At 42.4% G+C, this 18,663-nt stretch overlaps 2 protein-coding genes across 2 annotated transcripts; both read left to right on the top strand.

The window, feature by feature from the left end:
* The first annotated feature begins 209 nt into the window (after positions 1 to 209).
* On the top strand, positions 210 to 6,422 carry tmem196 (transmembrane protein 196). The gene is made up of 5 exons (XM_026156470.1): positions 210 to 653; positions 2,689 to 2,745; positions 4,410 to 4,545; positions 5,524 to 5,642; positions 5,724 to 6,422. Exons 1-5 carry the CDS (start codon positions 489 to 491, stop codon positions 5,793 to 5,795), a joined length of 549 nt encoding a protein of 182 aa, XP_026012255.1. The 5' UTR covers positions 210 to 488; the 3' UTR covers positions 5,796 to 6,422.
* Positions 6,423 to 9,674: 3,252 nt separating this feature from the next.
* On the top strand, positions 9,675 to 13,315 carry polr1f (RNA polymerase I subunit F). The gene is made up of 4 exons (XM_026157025.1): positions 9,675 to 10,042; positions 11,379 to 11,520; positions 11,755 to 11,963; positions 12,177 to 13,315. The coding sequence occupies exons 1-4, from the start codon at positions 9,741 to 9,743 to the stop codon at positions 12,652 to 12,654; spliced, it is 1,131 nt and encodes a 376-aa protein (XP_026012810.1). The 5' UTR covers positions 9,675 to 9,740; the 3' UTR covers positions 12,655 to 13,315.
* The last annotated feature ends 5,348 nt before the right edge of the window (positions 13,316 to 18,663 follow it).

Genomic DNA, 18,663 nt, shown 5'->3' on the forward strand with positions numbered 1-18,663 from the left:
ACATATCAGTGTAGCTTTTATATTTATATTTAAGTGACAGGTGTTTCCTGTCTGTGGTTCCGTTTAACGAACGTTACGCTTCATCGCTGTGGGCGGAGGCTGAGACTCACGAACTCCTAGTAACGGCCCTGGATGTGCGCGCGTGCACTGTTTGTGTGTGTATATGGGTGCATGCTTGCGCGCGCGCCATGGCGTTTAAGTACCCTGGACAGCGCCGTGCGTTGTGCACAGAGGAACTTCAGCCGAACGCTCCTTTACCACAATAATCTCCAACCAGAGAGCCAACGCTTCCCCCACCTCCTTGTTTAAATAGTTTGTTAGCCGCTTCTGTAAGTTCGCTCCTCTTCTCTTTACGCTTGGATACACTTTTTTCGCCTCTTCCAGTCGGATATGAAGCAGTAGAGCAGCGCCGCCCTCGGAGCATCGAGAAGCGGACTCCCGCCTCAGCGCCTCCCTCCTGCTGGAGCTGGAGAGATGCCCGGGGCAGGATGTGCTCCAGCCGCAAGATTCTGTGGAGCCTGCTCCTGCTGTCCTTGGTGGAGGTGGGCCTGGGTGTGGCGAGCATCGTCCTGGGAGCGGTGGGCATCAGCTGGGTCCGGGGCGATCATAAACCGCAGCAGGGAGACGCTTCTCCGGTCTGGAGTGGACTCTGTGTACGTCCTTGGAGCAATTCTTGTCGCTACTTTTTGTCTTTGTCTCACTTTCCCAGAGGATAAGTATCTCCAGGGATCGTGCTGAAAGATGAGACCGTTAAAACTCGAGGGAATTACCTTGCTCTTTATAGAGCCTGCTAGAGACAGCATGCGCTGCATGTCTGTAAGCATTAGAATATCAAAATAAGGGAAACATATTCTGGTCATATAAGGGCTAAAGGACTAGACTAGAACTTTAATATATTTATACACCATAAATTACAGCACCTAGGTTAACACTGATATTTAAAATGTGCAGAAAATCAAAGAAAAATCTGAAAGATTTTTGTATTTTTCCCTCTAAAACTTCTCAAAAAACTAATTGACTTCAAATATTTTTGTCTTATTTAAGCTCCTATCAAATAAATCCATTCTGCTTACAGAAATTCTTTGTTTGAAAAAGTGGGATTTCTGTTCATATTTGTGGTTGTTTTCAAACTTTCAATACCTGGTGTGGTTTTGCTGACACAGCTTCATATGGTATTTGCCTATAAAAGCCTGGCAGACACACAGCCATTTGGCCTGGCACACTGGAGCTAAAGATTGGCTTTATTAATTGATGCTTGATTTACTGCTCATTGCTTGGAAGGGTCGGAGCTTTTAGACCCATCTACATCCTCTCAGTCTATTGAATGTGTCTGCTCCTGTTTCTGTGCTGCTCTGAGCCTCATTGTCTCGATTTTGCCACAGAACATTTAAAAAGTTTGTTCCTGGCATCTTAAGCAGCCACATACCTTGAATCATCTACTTTACTGTGACAGTCGCTCCAGCGGGGGATATATAGTCTATCTGTCAGCAGTTATAGCTGAGAATTACTATAAATGCCAGGAGCTGAAGCACTATGAGTCATACAGAGTCATCTATAACATTATCATCGGTGTGAGACGGCTGCTTTGAAAGACTGCTTAAGTGTAAATATGTGGGTGTGCATCAGACAGAGGGGAAAAAAAGCATTTACTGATATATCACAGTATATAGGTTCCATATCCAAGAGTTTCAGTCTTCTTTCAGGACCTGGAAATTATTGTAACCCACTGACCAGTGACTTTAGAGGACACTGACTCTCCAACCTTTGGTGCCTTATTGTGTTGAAACATTGTGATTAATAATTTATCATTTCTGCAACTTTGGATTAAGTTTCAGAACAGTGGAGCAGTTTGGGTTTTGGTTTGTTTTCTTTGCAATGAACAGCAAACCTGAATCGTGAGAGTTTTTGTGAAACAGGAGAATTGTCTATTTAAAAGATCTCCAGTTTTGAAAGCAGGCAGAGCCCTAAAATGATAAAATCATATATTCTAATCTATCTACTGTCTAATTACCTGATTAGGTGAATAGGGCAGTATAGTTATAAAATTGTAAGAATGTTTTTACAGTGAAACAATTTAATGACCTAAAGTACACATGAAGATTTGTGTGTGTGTGTGTGTGTGTGTGTGTGTGTGTGTGTGTGTGTGTGTGTGTGTGTGTGTGTGTGTGTGTGTGTGTGTGTGTGTGTGTGTGTGTCAGCTCAACAACTTGATCCATAGGTAGGAGACTTTATAAAGAGCTGAAAGCTCTTGAGGGACTCTAATAAGTGCACCTGGCTCTTAGAAATATTTATCCATCCATTTTCTTCTCCTTATCCAATTATCTAAGGTTGGGGTGGGGCTGGTGTTTATCCCAGCTGCCATAGGGCGAGAGGCGAGGCTAACACGGAGAGGCTGTCTAGAAACATTTATATATTAAATAATAATAACCAGACAGTGTAAATTATCCTGAAATAAAAAATAAGAGGACGTGTCTCCTTTTTCCACCAACATCCTTCTGGAAATGTTATTTTTAGAGGGAGAAAACCACACGTGGATAACTGATTTCAATCACTGTTATTTTCAGCATTTCCCATTGTTGCATCAGGGACGGGTGCCATAAAAAAAAGAAACATCTAAAAATTTCTCATGACAAACTAACTTGAACTCACAGAGGTGTTAATTTACTTGCTGTCTTTCTTTGTTTCCAGTTTCTGGTCTGCGGGATGTGCGGCGTGCTGTGTGCTCGAAAGAGGACTGGCCTTATTGTAAGTACATACATACTGAATGAGCTCAGTTTATTTCTCCAAGTAATTTCCTTTTAGTTTAGTTAGTGATTCACATTTCAGCAGTTTGTACTGAGCTATTTCCAGGATGGTACCAGTTTCTAGGAATTAGGCAGAGACACCAGGAAATAGTTCAAGAAGGCCTGTAGCCTTTGCTAGAGGTAGAAGGTAGATTTTGTTTTTTTTAGCTTTGAACTGAGCCAGGTTGTTTTCTTGTTTCTACCTTTTATGCTGAGCTCAGTCAAGCTAACTGTCACGTGCCTGGGAGCCTTTTTCATTCAGTATTTGCTGGAATTATGATGCAGATGTCTTCTGTTGTGGATGTCAGATGCAAAGTCATCTGTATCAGGAATACTGAACGCAAAGCATACACAGAGTCTGCATATTCGACAACGAAAGAACACCTAAAGGTGTGTGTGTGTGTGTGTGTGTGTGTGTGTGTGTGTGTGTGTGTGTGTGTGTGTGTGTGTGTGTGTGTGTGCGTGCGTGTGCGTGTGTGTGTGCGTGTGTGTGTGTGTGTTGCAGCAGGTGCAGTCAGTATGCTCTGAGAGAGACATCTGAGGAAATAAGAGGAGACAAGCAGTCACCTCTCTTCCCTTTCTGTCACTCTTTCTGTCTTTTTTACAGTCTCTCAGTGTCTCCCAGTCCTGGTGTTTCTCTCTGACTCCCTGTCTCCTGCAGGGAGGAGACTAATGATGGATCAATGTCAGCGCAATCTGCTGTAACAGAGACATCCCTCAACCTTTCTTTCCCCCCATCTCACCCTGTCCAACTTTTGTCTCCCTGTCTATCTCCTCCTACTCATGCTTTTCCTTTTTTTCATCACTATATCTATCCATCTGCCTCTTCCATTCACTCTGTCCCAGCCGTTATGTCGACGCTGCGACTCTCTCCATTTTTCTCTCCATCTTCCTCCAGCGCCCTCCCCATGTCTGCCTGTGGGGTGATGATTGCATTAGGTTGGTTTGGCTCCGGACCCCTGCCAGCCACTTTCCACACTTCCCTGGGTAACGACTGAAATACGAGATGCCGTTTTCCATGTGGTTAAAGGCACTAACGGCATCTGCACAGGGAGCGGTGAAAGAGGGCTTGCACTCCAGATGGAATACAAACACATTCACAATTAGTGGGAAGTATATGAATCATCTGGATTTTATTATCTTGATAAGAAGGTGATGGAAGTCTAACTGTTTTCTCATCAGATTCTACCCAGAAACAAATAAATAAAAAGATGAAAAAATCAGATTCTGAAACTGGGATTTAGTTTTCCTGGTCCCGATCACAATTTCCGGAGAAGTAATCTGTAAAATGCGATTCATTAAACACACAAATCAGACACACACTTTAACACAGACACGCACACACAAATACAGCAAGTGAGTGATGCAAGCATATTTACAAGCCGCACATCGCTCCTGGAACAGGCAGTCGGCTTTGAGAGTGATCCTATTTTATAATGGCGAATGAGATTTATTTTGACTGATAGGCATTACTCATCGCCGCAGCCTCGTTCCAAAACAGCAGAATGATGGAGATGGAAGCTCAGTAGTAATTTGTATATCTCCGGTCTCATCGCATTTTGTCACTTGGTTTACAGATTGGTTGATAAGGTCTCAATTTTGCGGCTCACCCCCCTTGTCTTTCAGATGATCCTCTTTTCAGCGTGCTGCATCTGTGGTCTCATTGCCGGGATCTTAAACGTCCAGTTTGTTCGGGCACTGAACAAACGGCCGGACAAGATGCAAACAATTCACCTGGCTGCAATGACTCTGGCTTGTCTAGGTAAAGATAATAACAAGGACGCAAGACGTAACACAATCTGATGTGACGCAATTGAAAACAACTCATGTCTTTGTCTATTTTTCATCGTAAGATAAGAACGTTATTAGTCTCTGTTCAAGTATTTGAAAGGGACTAAATGTGGGGGTAAAGATAAAGCATTTCTTTATTAGTCACCTGTCAATACTAACAGTATACCAAGCATTTCTTATTACTGCTAATCACTTTTATCTCAACACTATCTCAACAACTCTCCAGTGCTCCTCCACCCTCCCCAAAAAAGCTTTGTCAGTTTTATTCAGAGAAGAAGTGCCTCTTCATTTCTTTTCTGAAGGTCTGCCAGCGTACTAGTCGCTCCATGAGGTTGTGCTTGTGGCTAAATGTTGATGCCAGTGTTAAAATGGATCCTTTAGTAGGTATGTAACAGTTTTAGCATGCAAACCACATTAGGGACATAATATTTGCTAGTTAGCGATACATCAAAGTCATTTTGGCTTAAAGAAATTGTCAGGGATTAAATGCCCTAGAAGTCTCTGAATGGGGCCATAATTTCAAAAGTAATCAACCAGCAACTGAGTCCATAAGCCCATTAGGAGAGAATTTACCGAGGACATAAATCAAGAGCGAGGTAGTTTAATTTTCTCATAGATATTATTACACACACACACACACACACACACACACTCACAACTCTGAATTGGATAAGTGGAAGAAAATGGATGGCTTGATAACTAAATAACTGAAATCAAACGAGGCATTGCAGCGTCGGCTTTACTTGTACCCGAAGGCTACGTCCATCTTTTATGCAGTCCATATACAGACTTTGGCTGAGACATAGGACTTCATAAGTGAAACTCTTTCCATACTAGCACTAAAAAATAGAAATCAGACGATCATCCAGTACAGTATGTTTTATCCTCTGGGGACTGAGTGTTTTTCTGTTCACTTCTGTGTAAAATTTCCTTTTCCGGTCTTATCCAGGGATCTCGACCTGTACCTTATCCACGTGGCTGACTTGTCGTCTGGCAAGCTCGGAGCAGCAAAGGATGTTCTTGGAGAGGGAACACTCGCTACATCATTCCCATGAGATGACAGAGAAGGTAGTAAACTGCATGACTCATCTTTAGCTGCTGTCGGAAGTTTTTTTCCTAAGCAGGTTTGTGTTTGTGTGTCTCTAACAGGAGGTCCTGGACAACTCCAGTAATGGTATTCCTCAGATCTCCTATAATGGACACACCGCGGCATCTCCTTGAGGAAGTTTCAGCAGGAGGTGACTTGCAGACTTAAACAGAAGCAGTTACTAAAACTCGTGCTGTCACGCAGCTAATGCAGCTTGTAGTAGACTGCATTTAACTGTATCCTGACTGCAGGAACTGAACCAAATTTGTCGCCTTGGAACCCGTTTACCTGCTGCCTGATGAAACGGAGAGCATGAAGGAGCCGTTTGTGCTTCTGAATATTATGCAAACATGGGTTCAAATACCTTCGGTTTAAATCTCACCAAAGCCGGGATGGTGAGCTGCGGTTTGGATGACAAATGAAGCGACAGACATCTGCGTGAAATCCTCCAATTTGTGAGCGTGAAGGATACATTTCATCCAGTCAGATCAAAGCGATGAGCACAAACCAAGCATGCAACTGATTCACTTGTTTAGAAGAGCTATTTCAGTCTCATCGTCCTTATTCTCTCTCTCTCTCTGTCATGTTATTGGTTTATGGAAGCCAGATCTTGAGATAGCCTTTGGTAAACTGTATGTATCATCTGATAATGGAATGCTTTGAGAGAAAAGTTACAGTGATGCACAATGTACTGTATGTATCCATGCTTGTAAATCAAACATATTTTTATAATGCTTCTTATAAAGTTCATTCAATTAAAGTACGACTAATAAAAGAATTGCACAGTCTTGCATGTTGTTTTACTGTTGCTGTGTTAAATACGTGTTGAGATGAATCTGGTTTTATGATCACAGTTTATGCAGATTAGCCTTTTTTTAATTATACAGTTGCCAATTTGTGTGTTTATAGTACATGAACACACATGTTTGTGGAAGTGTGTTTGTGTTTGTGAAGTATGTGAGGTTTGAGTAAAAATGTGATGGGAGTGACTTTTCAGTTTGTAAGCCAGATTACAGCATTTTAATCAATACACTACATCATTGTAGGTGATAGTAAGACCCAAAGGTTAAAATAACACACTGAAAAATCGCACACTATGAAGAACCGTATTTAAATGACTTAGTCATATTAACGAGATCCAGGTGTTTTTTAAAAACAAAAAAAAACAAAAACACACACAGAGCAACCATCTCACACCTTGCGGGCTGTCTTCAAGCTCAGGTCCTCTTGAGCTTGAGGGTCCTGCGCAGTATCTTTGCTGTTTCTAGGACTGTGCTCTTCTGTACACAGATCTCGGGTGTTGTTCCTGGGATCTGCTGGAGCTACTTGCCCTGTTCAGAGAGTCACTGCACAGAGTAATCCGATTACCACTGGGACCACTGTTACCTTCACCCTCCACACCCTCCGAGTTCCTCTCTCAGCCAGTGGTACTTCTCAAGCTTCTCATGATCCTTCTTCCTAATTGCTATCGGTATACAGCCGTCTTCCTCTGTTTGTCCACTACTACTGGTTGGTTAGCCGTCACCAGTTTGTCTGTCTGTATCTGGAAGTCCCACAGGATCTTAGCTTGGTCATTCTCGACAACCCAGGGGGTGGGTCCCATTTTGATCTTGGGACTTCAAGGTGATACTCAGCACGGATGTTTCTGTATCCTATGTCGGCCACTTGGTTATGGCATTCCACGTGTGCCATGCCTGTTAGCATCTTGCATCCTGCTGTTATGTGTTGGATTGTCTCAGGGGCATCTTTATACAGCCTGCACCTGTGGTCTTACCTGGTGTGGTAGACCCCCTCTATGGATCTTGTACTTAGAGCTTGTTCCTGTGCTGCCATTGTTGGTGCCTCTGTGCTGTTGCGGTCTTTCAGTCCAGCTTTGTCTACCACTTGTATGATTTCTGGATTTCAGCCACTTCCTCTATCTGTGCATATGCAGTGCCTGTCCTTCCATGATGGTCCTTATTTTTTGTGTTATACCTCATCAGTCACTTATTGCAATAGTAGTTGTATCTTGTGGATGTTGGAGCACTGAAGTTCAAGTTTTGATGTTAGTCTAAATGCTGGGTGTCAAAGAACCCATAGGTCCCACATCTTCATGTAATCCCTGTGTAATACCATCCACCAGTTATCTATTTTCTCTTGTAAACACATGCCTTATACTTGTTCTTCTTTCATTTTATGTGCCATTTTATTTATTGAGTTATTTACAAACTATGTACTTATGCACTATTTCCTCTACCATATTTGTCCCCAATATATTTAACATTTTTAATTTCTTTATCCAGTATGGTTCTTTTATAACTAAGCTATTAAATAATGATACAATCAGTAAATAACAAGGGAAGTTATATTGAAAAATACATAACAGGGGAATTTATAGAGATTGAATTAAATACAAAGAAAATCACAATATCCATGTTGATATCCATGGATATAATGACAATAATATATTTGTTGGGTTGAATTTTAGATTTTAGCAGTTTCAGTCCTTCATAGCATCATCAATTCAGAAAGCCACTGCATTCTTATGAGACCACAGTTTAAGGCAATGATGATGCTGTTCAGGGTTCCCACACTTGTCGTAAAGTTAAGTAACAAAGTAAATCAGTTTCATAGCACCCGTCAGACCTGCAAGCTTAAAATGCTTCACAGAGGAGGAAGAGCAATAAAAACCTGTTTCCTCCACACACACATGCTTGCACACAAACACAGCTGTGACCTGTTATGAAGATAAGCTCTGACAACATCATTGCTGCTCAGCACCTCATTACAGTGATTGCCAACTCCTGAGAGAAGCTCCAAACAGAGATGTGTGTGCATCTGCGTGCATTTATGCATGTTTGTGTGTTGACTGGGGCCCACAGCAGCAGAAGCCACAGGGAGCTAAGAAACCATGCACTATTTATCACCGTGACAACAGACAGGAAAGGGCCATGGCTCCTAACAGAGCACCGGGTCTGCGATTCCTGTGAGAGTGTGTGTGATAAAGAGAGAAACGCTGAATCATGTGACCTCCTGCGGTGCTGCCCTGTCAGAAAACAGTAACACTAGATTCATCTGTGCATGTGTCAGGATATTTTCAGTGCATGCCTGTGTGTATGGCTGGACACGCTGCACTAGTTGCACTAATTGACACCTCAGGTCACCCTAATGATCTTAATGTGGCTCTGCAGGTGAGAATGGGATACAGAATCAATGATCATCTCCTACCCCACGAGCTCCCTAACAGCATCCCTGCTAGGACTATCAGGGCCGAACTTGTAGATTACATAACAAAGGGCATCAGGTAACTTACGTAAGCATCATAACAGCTATATACAACAGCAAAGCTGCATGGTGTTCATTTTAATTTGCTAAAATTTTGTCATTTTGTCTAAAGTTAAAAGTGATGCTGGCAAATGTCTGAGCCTACTTCTGCAGGAGGTTTCTTCCTGTTAAAGAGGAGTTCTTCCTTCCCACTGCCGCCAGGTGTTTGCTCAAATGAAACACATTTATCTGTGGCTGCAGTTACTTTGCAGGGCTAAATTTTATTTATAAATTTAAAATGTGAAAATGAAATAGCCACTCAGAATAAGTTCACCATGTTACACAGGACATTCATTATTTAAACTAACAGACAGTTTGGCCACATGCAACATTTAAATCCATCAACATGTTATGCCAGGAAACATTAAAGCATTACTGCACGCAGACTAGCCATGTACAGCCATTAAGTCTGCAGTCGCTCATTTATAATCGTTAAAGAGTGTAAAAGTGTTTTGATGATGATTCAGTCTGTGCTCTGCAGACAAAAGGGGCAGTGAGTCATACAATTCTTCATATCTTCTAATGCTTTCAAGGATTTTACAATATTTCTGTGTCTAAAAAAACAATTAAACACAATACTTTTTGACAACCATTACTTAAAGATAGTGAATGGGACCTAAAATAAACTATTAAATAAGCTTGCAGTATGAAGTTTGTGGAGGGCGCTTCTCTTCTTCACCAGCAGGGGGCAACAATAACAAATGTTTTTAACAGCAGTTCAACAATCCGCAAAGCGGAAGTCACCTCTTGTTTGTCTTCCGGTCTTTCTACGCAGCATGGCGAATTTGGAGCATGGTGAGGACAATCCAAAACATGTGAGAATGTCCGGTGAAACTCCCGACGTGTCCGTCCCGGACCAGGCGGCCCAAGAGACCCCAGCACCGGTAAACACTGCTGCCGCTCTCCCGTTATCGATCCCGTCGTTCGCCGCTGCCTCCGAGCTGTTGTCAGCGCCTTACTCGTGTCTGGTCGTGAACACCCACCGGAGACACATCGCCCTGCCGCCCGTGTATCTAAACAAGAAGAAGACGGGGATTAAGGAGGAGCTGGAGGCCGAGCTGCTCAAGTTCTCTCAAAGGTGCTTCTTTTTTTTTTTCCCCCGCCGACGTTTTTATCCAGTCAATGAAGCATTTTGAGCCGGACAGTCCACTTTCCTACGAACACAAACACGCACACGAGCTGTGATGTCCTCTAGCCGCTGAGTTTTCGTGTTGCTGTCTCCTGTGTTGTGAAAGAACCTAGTAGCTACTCATGAAACATCCTGTTAGGTCCTTTATCGGACACACACCTGCTGACGAGGTGGTGCTTTTAGGGGTTAAGAAGGTGGTGTTGGGAGGCTGTCACTGAAATGCAGACTTTTAGCTTTAATTCAGGGCATTGATTGTCCGGAAAATACAGCCAATGTGTTTTTAAATCCTTTACAGTCAATGAGTGCCTAAAGTCTAAAAGTCATGAACGTCACATCACCAACTGCTGTTTCTTCCTTTGAGAAGCTCTACCAGGTCTCTACTGCAGCCACCAGTTGCTGCTTATTTGTGGGCAATAACTGCATTCAGTTGTTTGTTCAGTAACTGAAAACTTGCTGTATTTAGTAGAGCTCAGGTGACTGACTTGGCCATTGACGATTATCTCTGCTCTTTGCCTCGGGAAACCCTTGGGTTTGTGTGCTTCGGGCCATTGTCCATTTGCACTGTGAAATCAGTTTTGCAGCATTTGTCTGAATCTGAGCAGAGACGATCGCCAGGTCGTCCTGCTGTCACATCATCTATAAACACCAGTGATCCGGCTCCACTGGCAGCCATGCATGCTCATGCTTTAACACTTCCTCCACCGGGATGACGGATGATTTTGCTCTCTCTTATAGCTTTACTTTGGTTTTTCAGCCTGATGAAGATCATCTTTGTATGCACTGATATCTCTATGGGCCACATAATGATAGTTCCAGTGAACAGCTACAAAATACAAGTTTAAAATTCTTTATCTGCTTAATTTATTGTTTAACACAGAGAGAGCAGGCCTCTCCTGGCTAAAAACAAACACCTGTTACTGTCCTGTTACTTGTGAGCCTCTGAAACTTGGATTAAACAGTTAATGTAATTATTTTGTTAAACCCCTTGAGTTAAAGTTTATAATCTGAACTTGAATCACATCTTAATTGTTTGTTTTAGAATCCACTGTGGTGCTCTGCGGAGGTAAAAGTACCAACAACGTGTGATTGTCTGCAAAATGTATTTTATGCATGAATCACTGCGTGCGGCCTTTTTAAATCCTTTCATACACCAGTCAGCTTTTAAAAGCATTAAAACCAGTAATGGTAACGCAAAAAGGTTTGGTCTTCTCCTTTAAGTAAAGCATTGTCAGTTTAAATAAACTGTTAATGCACGAGATGACCCTGTTACTGTTGTCTCTTTCAGTCTGAACGGAGTCCCCTTGGCCTACGACAACATCAGGATAGTGAGACACCTCGGAGACATTTACGACGACAGCGGCTACGTCCACGTGGACGTGGAAGCCAGCTTTATTGTTTTTCAGCCACAAAAAGGACAAAAACTACGGGTGAGATTTACATTCACATTATTTAGTAGAAGCAGAGAAGCTGACGGGACCTTACCTGACATAGTGTCTGTTAAGAGAGACCTGCACTTTTCAGTGTTTACTATTGTTATAATATACAAGTGACATATTAAAACCTGGGGCTTTGAGGCGTACCTGTACTTTGTGGGAGTGATAAATTGCCTCTGATAAAATACAATAACTAACAGCGTGTATCACGTATTCGTCTGTTTGTAGGGTAAGGTAAATAAACTGGGAATAAGCCACGTGGGCTGCTTGGTGCACGGCTGCTTCAACGCCAGCATTCCCAGACCGAATCTGGTTACTGTGGAAACATGGAGAGACGCGGGGCCGAGGATCGGATCGGAGGTGGAGTTTGATGTGACGGCGCTCGACGCCGACACTGCTGGGGTGCTGCTGATCAGAGGACGACTGGACAAGACCAGGCAAGTGTGCAGTATCAGTGATGATGATTTTAGTAGCTTCGGGGCAAAGCTAAAGGCCTCAGTATGCTCGCCGCTTTGTGGCTGCCGGTAGCATCATCACACCAGTAGTCACTGCAGTTTTTTCCTGAACAATAGGCGAGCAACTCAGACCTTCACATCAGCGCTGGTATGGCGCTGGCCTATATTGATTGTTTTTGTCTTTGTGTGCCTCAGGGTGCAGGAGCTGCTGGCCATGTGTGAGGGCACAGAAACCAGTGTGCCTGCAGGCGAGGAGGACCCAGAACCCACCCAGGATGCTTCTGAAGAAACCCCGAAGAAGAAAAAGAAAAAGAAGAAAGTCAAAGAAGAGGAGATAGAAGAAGAGATACCAACCATATCTGCATGCCAGCTGGACAACGGTGTAACACCAGAGCCGAATGGGATGAGGGATGAGGTAAACGGCAATGAAGCCGCAGAGAACAAAAAGAAGAAGAAAAAGAAGAAGGAAAAACGTATAAAAGAAGAGGAGGAGGAGATGGATGTCTCTCAGGTGGCGGTCCACGGGAGCGACTCCAACGGTTACATTAGTGACAAGCCAAGCAAGAAAAGGAAACGTGAATCAGGAAACGATGTGACATCATCTTTTAGTGAAGATCCCGACCCGGTGAAACCAAAGAAAAAGAGAAAAGTCAAAATAGAGCAGCATGCCTAAAAAATGGTATCTTTACAAATTAAGTGAAACATTTGGAATAATCAAGGACATACTGAGTGTGTTAGTGACAGCGACGGCCCTGGAGGAATATCCTGACGTGCCTTAATCATTAAAGAGCCTGGCTGTCATCCCAAAGTTGGCTCCTCGCCTCATAAACATAATGTCGGACATGCAAGAGAACATGGAAATGAGAGATCAGGAGTGGGCTTGACAGATTTTCCTCACTTGTAGTTCCAGCCTTCGCCACATGGTGGAGCCAAACTGCTTCTTACAATCAGTCTGGCAGACAAAAATCCAGAGGCAAAAACTCACCAGCAGAGACAGTTTGATCATCTTTTGCTTTGCTGCTGTTTATGTTTTCTCCTGTTCAGCATTTAAGAAACAAAAGCCAAACGACTAATGCTGCCCAGCTGACTTCTAGACTTTGGCTCATGCTTCCATACAGGTCTTTAACAAATTGTTCTGATTGTGACTGCAAAGCAAGGAGAACGTTTTACTTAAATCCACAGTATTCAGTGAAAGGCCTGGAAATGAATCAGGCACAGTGACAGTGAAGCCATGGAATATTACTTTCGTGTCGCTCACTTCCTTTTGTCTTTAAATGGATTTTCTTTGACCGAGAGCAGAAATTAGCTGACAATAAAAAAATATATTATTCTCACCCTTTTAAAGAGTTCTTTATTTTGATATTTTGTCATGATGTCTACTTTTCAGTGATGATTTGACACACCTGTGCTTTGTAAACACACTCCTGAACAGCGCTTCGATTTCAGAGAGACAGAAATTCCTGTATTTTTGCAGTGTGCCGTGAAAAGTTTTGCAGCAAGCTCTTTTGCTTTGACCGATGGGAGTCGAGTGATAAAAAGCTGAGAGATAAGACTAAAGATCTAAGTGTTTTCTTTACTCTCTCTCTCGCTCTCTCTCTCTCACACACACACACACACACACACACAGAGTGAGGGAGAGAAATCCTCCTGCTTTTCAGTGGGGAGTCTAATTAGCTGCTAGGTGCTAAGAGTTGGAGAGCTTATCGGAAGCTGCCTAAGAGGAGAGATAAGGGGATGCGATTAACTTGGCTCATTTTCATCAGTCACACCTGATCTTACTTTTCTGTCATCTGCATGAGCTGCACCATCTGTGTGTGCATCTTTTTTTGGGTGGACAGATCGGAGAACACTGCAGAGAGCCATTCAAATAGGTCTTAAAAAAAAGGGCTGCTTGTATCCAAAGCATCCAGTCTGACAAGAAACAACAGCAAAACTTCATCGTGAACTTTTTTTAAACTGTTTATCAATCATACACTAACAGGAAAAAAAACATTAATAAGAAAAACTTGCGAAATATTTCCATTCCATTTTTCTTTTAAATCTTCAGCTGTCTGTACACAGTGTTGCTTAATTTTATTGAGGCTTGCAGAGATGTTTTTAAGCACAGCTCTCTCACAGCATTTCAGTCAGGTTCGGGTTGGAGCTTTAGTTGGAGGAGGAGAATCAAGGGTTTGCAATGACCGGGTCCTTTCGTTGTAGATTCACTGCTGTGCTTGGGAACATTGTCCTGTTGCATGAATCAGACCGGCTCAAGTTTTAGCTGTCGGACAGATGGTCTCGCATTTGACTCTAGAATGTCCTGTCTCTGCAAAACAAGCCCAAATCAACACGTCTCCACCTCCGTGCTTGACAGCTGCTACTGTATTTGGCTTTTGGTGTTCACCAAATGTGGCGCTGTGCATTATGGCCAAACAGCTCCAAATGGAGATATCTCAAAATCTCAAACGTTTTGTTGTAGGCTCTGGACTTTTACTTTTACCTTGATTCTTTTCTTTTTCAGCCATTGCTGTACTTTTAATCATCGTCCTGTTGCTTTACTAGTCAGACAGATGGTCTCAAGTTTGCTTCTTGAATACTTTGGTCCACAGAGGAGTTCATGGTCGACTGAGTGACTGCCAGGTTTATTTGGTCTTGTCTGACCAAAAGGACTGCTCCACTATTCCTGTAGTTTGTTCAGATCCAACTTTATAAACCCAAACCATGATGTCATGTTCTTCTTATAGAGAAGTTTCTTCTGGCAAGCCTTCCAAACAAACTGTGCTGTCATAAACTTTAAATTTTAATTTGCAAACTGAGATTTGTAGAGTCTGAGATGTAGCTCTACCTTTTGGTTTTTTGTAATTTTTCTGAGCATTGCATGGTCTGATGCTGGGATGAATTTGCTGGGATTAGCAATTGTCTTCAATGTTTTCCACTTGCTAGTGATCAGTAAACTAGGTGCACTTGATTAGCTGCACTCGCTGCTTCTTACCTTCTTAATTCCTATGCTAGCAGTAAGGACAGACCTACTTGTTGACAGAACTGCACAAAGTCACGTGAAAACTTTCTGTCTCACAAGACTGTACCTCACTAATGGTTAACAAGAAAAAAGAAAAACAAACATTTCAGCATAAAAATGTCAGTTACCAACATAAACCATCATCTCCTCAACAGACACAATAAAAACATTAACTCAAACTGTTTGAGGTGTATATGTTGGCTTCCTAAACTGGCACTCAGTCATTAAAACTGTGAGAAACCCTGCAGGTTAAGATAGCATGTCTAAAAGTTACAGATAAAGACATTATATCATCTTTGTTTAACCTGTGCAAGAACCAAAGTGTAGGAGAAAAGGAAAAAAAAACTGGCATTTTACAGAGAATTATGAGTATCAGACTATTTCTTGGCTGGGATCAGCTACTTCCTGGAGTCTCTGCTGGTTCCCTAGCATTTAATGTAAGCCCAGAAATAGTTCACATTTTTAAATACTTAATCGCGGCATTAACCCTTTACATCCAAACCTCAGCGAAAGGGTAAAGGGGGATATTTCACAACATTTCAAGCTGTTCCTTGAACGAATTGTCAGAATCCCTATTTTTTATGACTTGGCTTGAAAAGAAAATCTTTGATAAAGACATTTTTTACAACTTATCAAGTGTGAGTAAGTAGATAGCGTTGACCCAAAATAACCCGAGTGTTTCGTATATTGAAACACGGGCACACAAAATGCACACATATAAATGCTCACATTACACATATTTCATTCCTCTGCAGAAAAAAAAAACAACTACTCCATTTAAGTTTTCACCATCTTGCGTTCTTGTAATCACACAGTCATTACAGCGTTCCCAGAATGCCGTGGATGACCTCAAATTGCACAACTGTGAAAATACGCAAAACACTTGTAATCTTAAAGACATTTAGAAACAATTATGTGAGAAGTTCAAGTGATTGTTCGCTGCAATCCGTCCCCCCGTGACCTCCTTCGTGCGTCTTCACTTTCATTCGCCCAGTTCCAACCCCAGCCCGGGTGCACTTCTTTTGCACCTGTACCCTCCCCTCCCTCCATCTTCGCTCATTCCTCTTGTCATTCCTCCTATCACTCCCTAAAGCTGACTGCCCCCCTTTCCTGCTTTACCTCTCCTTCTTGGCCTCCTCCTCCTTCTCCTACTTGTCTCCCTGATTTATACGAGGCAGTGTGCAGTTCACACACATTCCACTTCTGACACCCCTCAGCCCACCACCACCACCTCCCCCTCCTGCAACTGGACTCTCATATCTGTGCACGGTCATTTATCTTTGTGATCCTCGGATGGGAAGAAGAAGAGGGAGGGTGGGAGAGATGAGACAATAGGAGGAGTGTTGTTTTTGCTGAGGAGGCCAGACTGTCTTTTCATATACTTCATAGACTTCTGTCAGCCTTGATAGGAGTACTATCTGAGTATGTGTGTGTGCTTGTGTGTAAGTGTTAATGAGTGTGTAGGCTGGCTGCCGGCCTCTATCTCCTGTGTCAAAGTTTCCAGGCCTGGCGGCTCCTCACCTACATGAAAGGCCCAGTAGAGTCTTTATGGAGAACAAACGGCGCTCTGACGCAATTCTCCAGGTTCGGGACATATGCACACACGCGTGCATGCATGCACACACACACACAACCTGTGCCATACATTCACTGGCTCGCTCGCTAATTCAGTCATGCAGACACACCACATCCACAACCCACAATCCACAAATCCCCATCCTTACACACCTCTGTTGGCCAAGTCTAATTAGTTATGTGGTCGGCACTCTGCTCTATCCCAGAGCCCCAAATGGCAGCAGGTCATAAAACCTTAAGTGTTCCACCAGTCAGAGCTGTGCAACTGTGGTCATATATCCTCCCAACACGACTCAGGCAGGGCCGACTTGTATCAAAGCCCATCTCTCACAGGCCTACTGACATCCATGAAATCTCTTTATGGCATTTTCAAAGGCATTTCTGGGAGATTTTTTGTGGCACTTCTGCTTTGCGTCTCTGCTTTTCGTGCTCGCTCAGGTAGGCGAATAGCCCGCGCTCGCGCCACAGTCGCACCGGATCAAGTGTTCAGATCTTCCTCGAGGGATCTGCACACAAACATATTCAAGCATACGCGCACACACTACTAACACCCAAAGTAAACATCACATATGGTTGGTGACCAGTTTCACTGCCATGCTTAGTTTGTTTTCTTTGGCGCAATCCTGTCCTTAGTAACCTTCACAACTACAGATGTCTACAACTACATTTTGCTCAAGGGAGTGGTTTTGTGTGAGAAGCTGTCTAAAATGAAAATTTAAAAAAAAACAATGTATTTTATTTTACAATAAAACAGAAAACAAAATATTTAAACTGAGAAAATGTGCCAATTTAATAAAAAAAAAAAAAGCTAATTTGATGGCAGCAACATGAGGGGGTAACAAGAGGCTGAAAAAGTACTAAAAGAGGAACAGCTGGAGGAAATCGTATTATGTTTATTGGCACCTGATCAGTAACAAGATTAAGTATAAAAAGAGCATCTTAGAGAGGCAATTATAGAATAATGTTACCCTGGTGTCTCATTGTGTACCATTCATAATATCATACCAAGGTTATGAGAATCTGGAGAAATCTCTGTGCTCAAGGGACAAGCCCAAAAATCAGTATTGGAAGCCTTTGATTTTTGGGTCCTCACACTGCACTGTGTTAAAAATGAAAAACACTGCGCGGGCTCAGAAACACTTCCAAAAATGACTGTCATGGAAAAAATGGACACCACATCCTCTGGATTAAAGAAAACAGGGACCATCCCGCTTCTTATCAGGGCTAACTTTCGTAACTTTTGGTAACTAACTTTGACTAACTTTGGTCTTTCTGATGGTATTGGGGTTCATTACTGCCTTTGGATTTGGCAGCTTGCACATCTGGAAAGGAACCATCAATGCTCAAAGGTTTTAGAGAAACATATAGTCACATACAGATGCTGTCTTTTTCAGTCAAGGCCTTGCAAACATTTAGAGCATCATTAAATAAAAATAGGATAAAGAAGACTCAGGACTGCTGAGCGTTAGCTGATTTTCTTGCTTCAGTGTTTAATGAAGGATGTTCAGTTTTAGAATTCACAGAAAGTATAAAAATGTGTAAGCTTGTTTCTTTTAACCCAAAAAGAACGCAATGACTTGCAAATGATTTGAAGCCATATTTAACTGAAAATGGTTGAGACGCATCACATGTTGCAACCTATATGAACTGAATTTTATGCAACACCTTCCAAAAAGGGTTGGAAAGGGCAAGAAAAGATTTTATTTGAGTGTCTTAGAGCCTGCACAGGGCTCAGTATAATCAGGAGGTAATGGGAGGCTCATAGGCGTCTAGACAGTGTCCAGAGCAGACAGACTATAACTCCTACACCCAAAACAGTGAGAAAAAAAAGCAGGGAAAGGACAACGGGTACATACTGGGAGTTACAGTTAAGATTAAAATGAAGTATGCTGCTATTATGGTGATCTGCAGATACAAAGATAATTAAAAGAAAGAGGCTATAACATATGAGCAGATGAGAATTACAAAACAAGCTGAATTTTAAAATAAATCTTTATCACTCCTTATACCTTTTGTATATAGATTTAAAGAAAAGCAAACATGGAGAGGAGTTATAAGGGGAGGGGTAAGGAGAGGAACACACACAGCATATCATCGGACATTCAGCCC

The sequence above is a fragment of the Astatotilapia calliptera genome, chromosome 22 (genome assembly GCF_900246225.1).
Source record: "Astatotilapia calliptera chromosome 22, fAstCal1.2, whole genome shotgun sequence".
NCBI classification, from domain to species: domain Eukaryota; kingdom Metazoa; phylum Chordata; class Actinopteri; order Cichliformes; family Cichlidae; genus Astatotilapia; species Astatotilapia calliptera.

Bases quoted from the DNA above. Each gene is read 5' to 3' on its own strand.
- tmem196 (XM_026156470.1), top strand. From the start codon at position 489: ATGTGCTCCAGCCGCAAGATTCTGTGGAGCCTGCTCCTGCTGTCCTTG. The intron at 2,746-4,409 runs GTAAGTACATAC...CTTGTCTTTCAG, and splicing joins GAAAGAGGACTGGCCTTATT to ATGATCCTCTTTTCAGCGTG. The intron at 4,546-5,523 runs GTAAAGATAATA...GGTCTTATCCAG, and splicing joins AATGACTCTGGCTTGTCTAG to GGATCTCGACCTGTACCTTA.
- polr1f (XM_026157025.1), top strand. From the start codon at position 9,741: ATGGCGAATTTGGAGCATGGTGAGGACAATCCAAAACATGTGAGAATG. The intron at 10,043-11,378 runs GTGCTTCTTTTT...TGTCTCTTTCAG, and splicing joins CTGCTCAAGTTCTCTCAAAG to TCTGAACGGAGTCCCCTTGG. The intron at 11,964-12,176 runs GCAAGTGTGCAG...TGTGTGCCTCAG, and splicing joins GGACGACTGGACAAGACCAG to GGTGCAGGAGCTGCTGGCCA.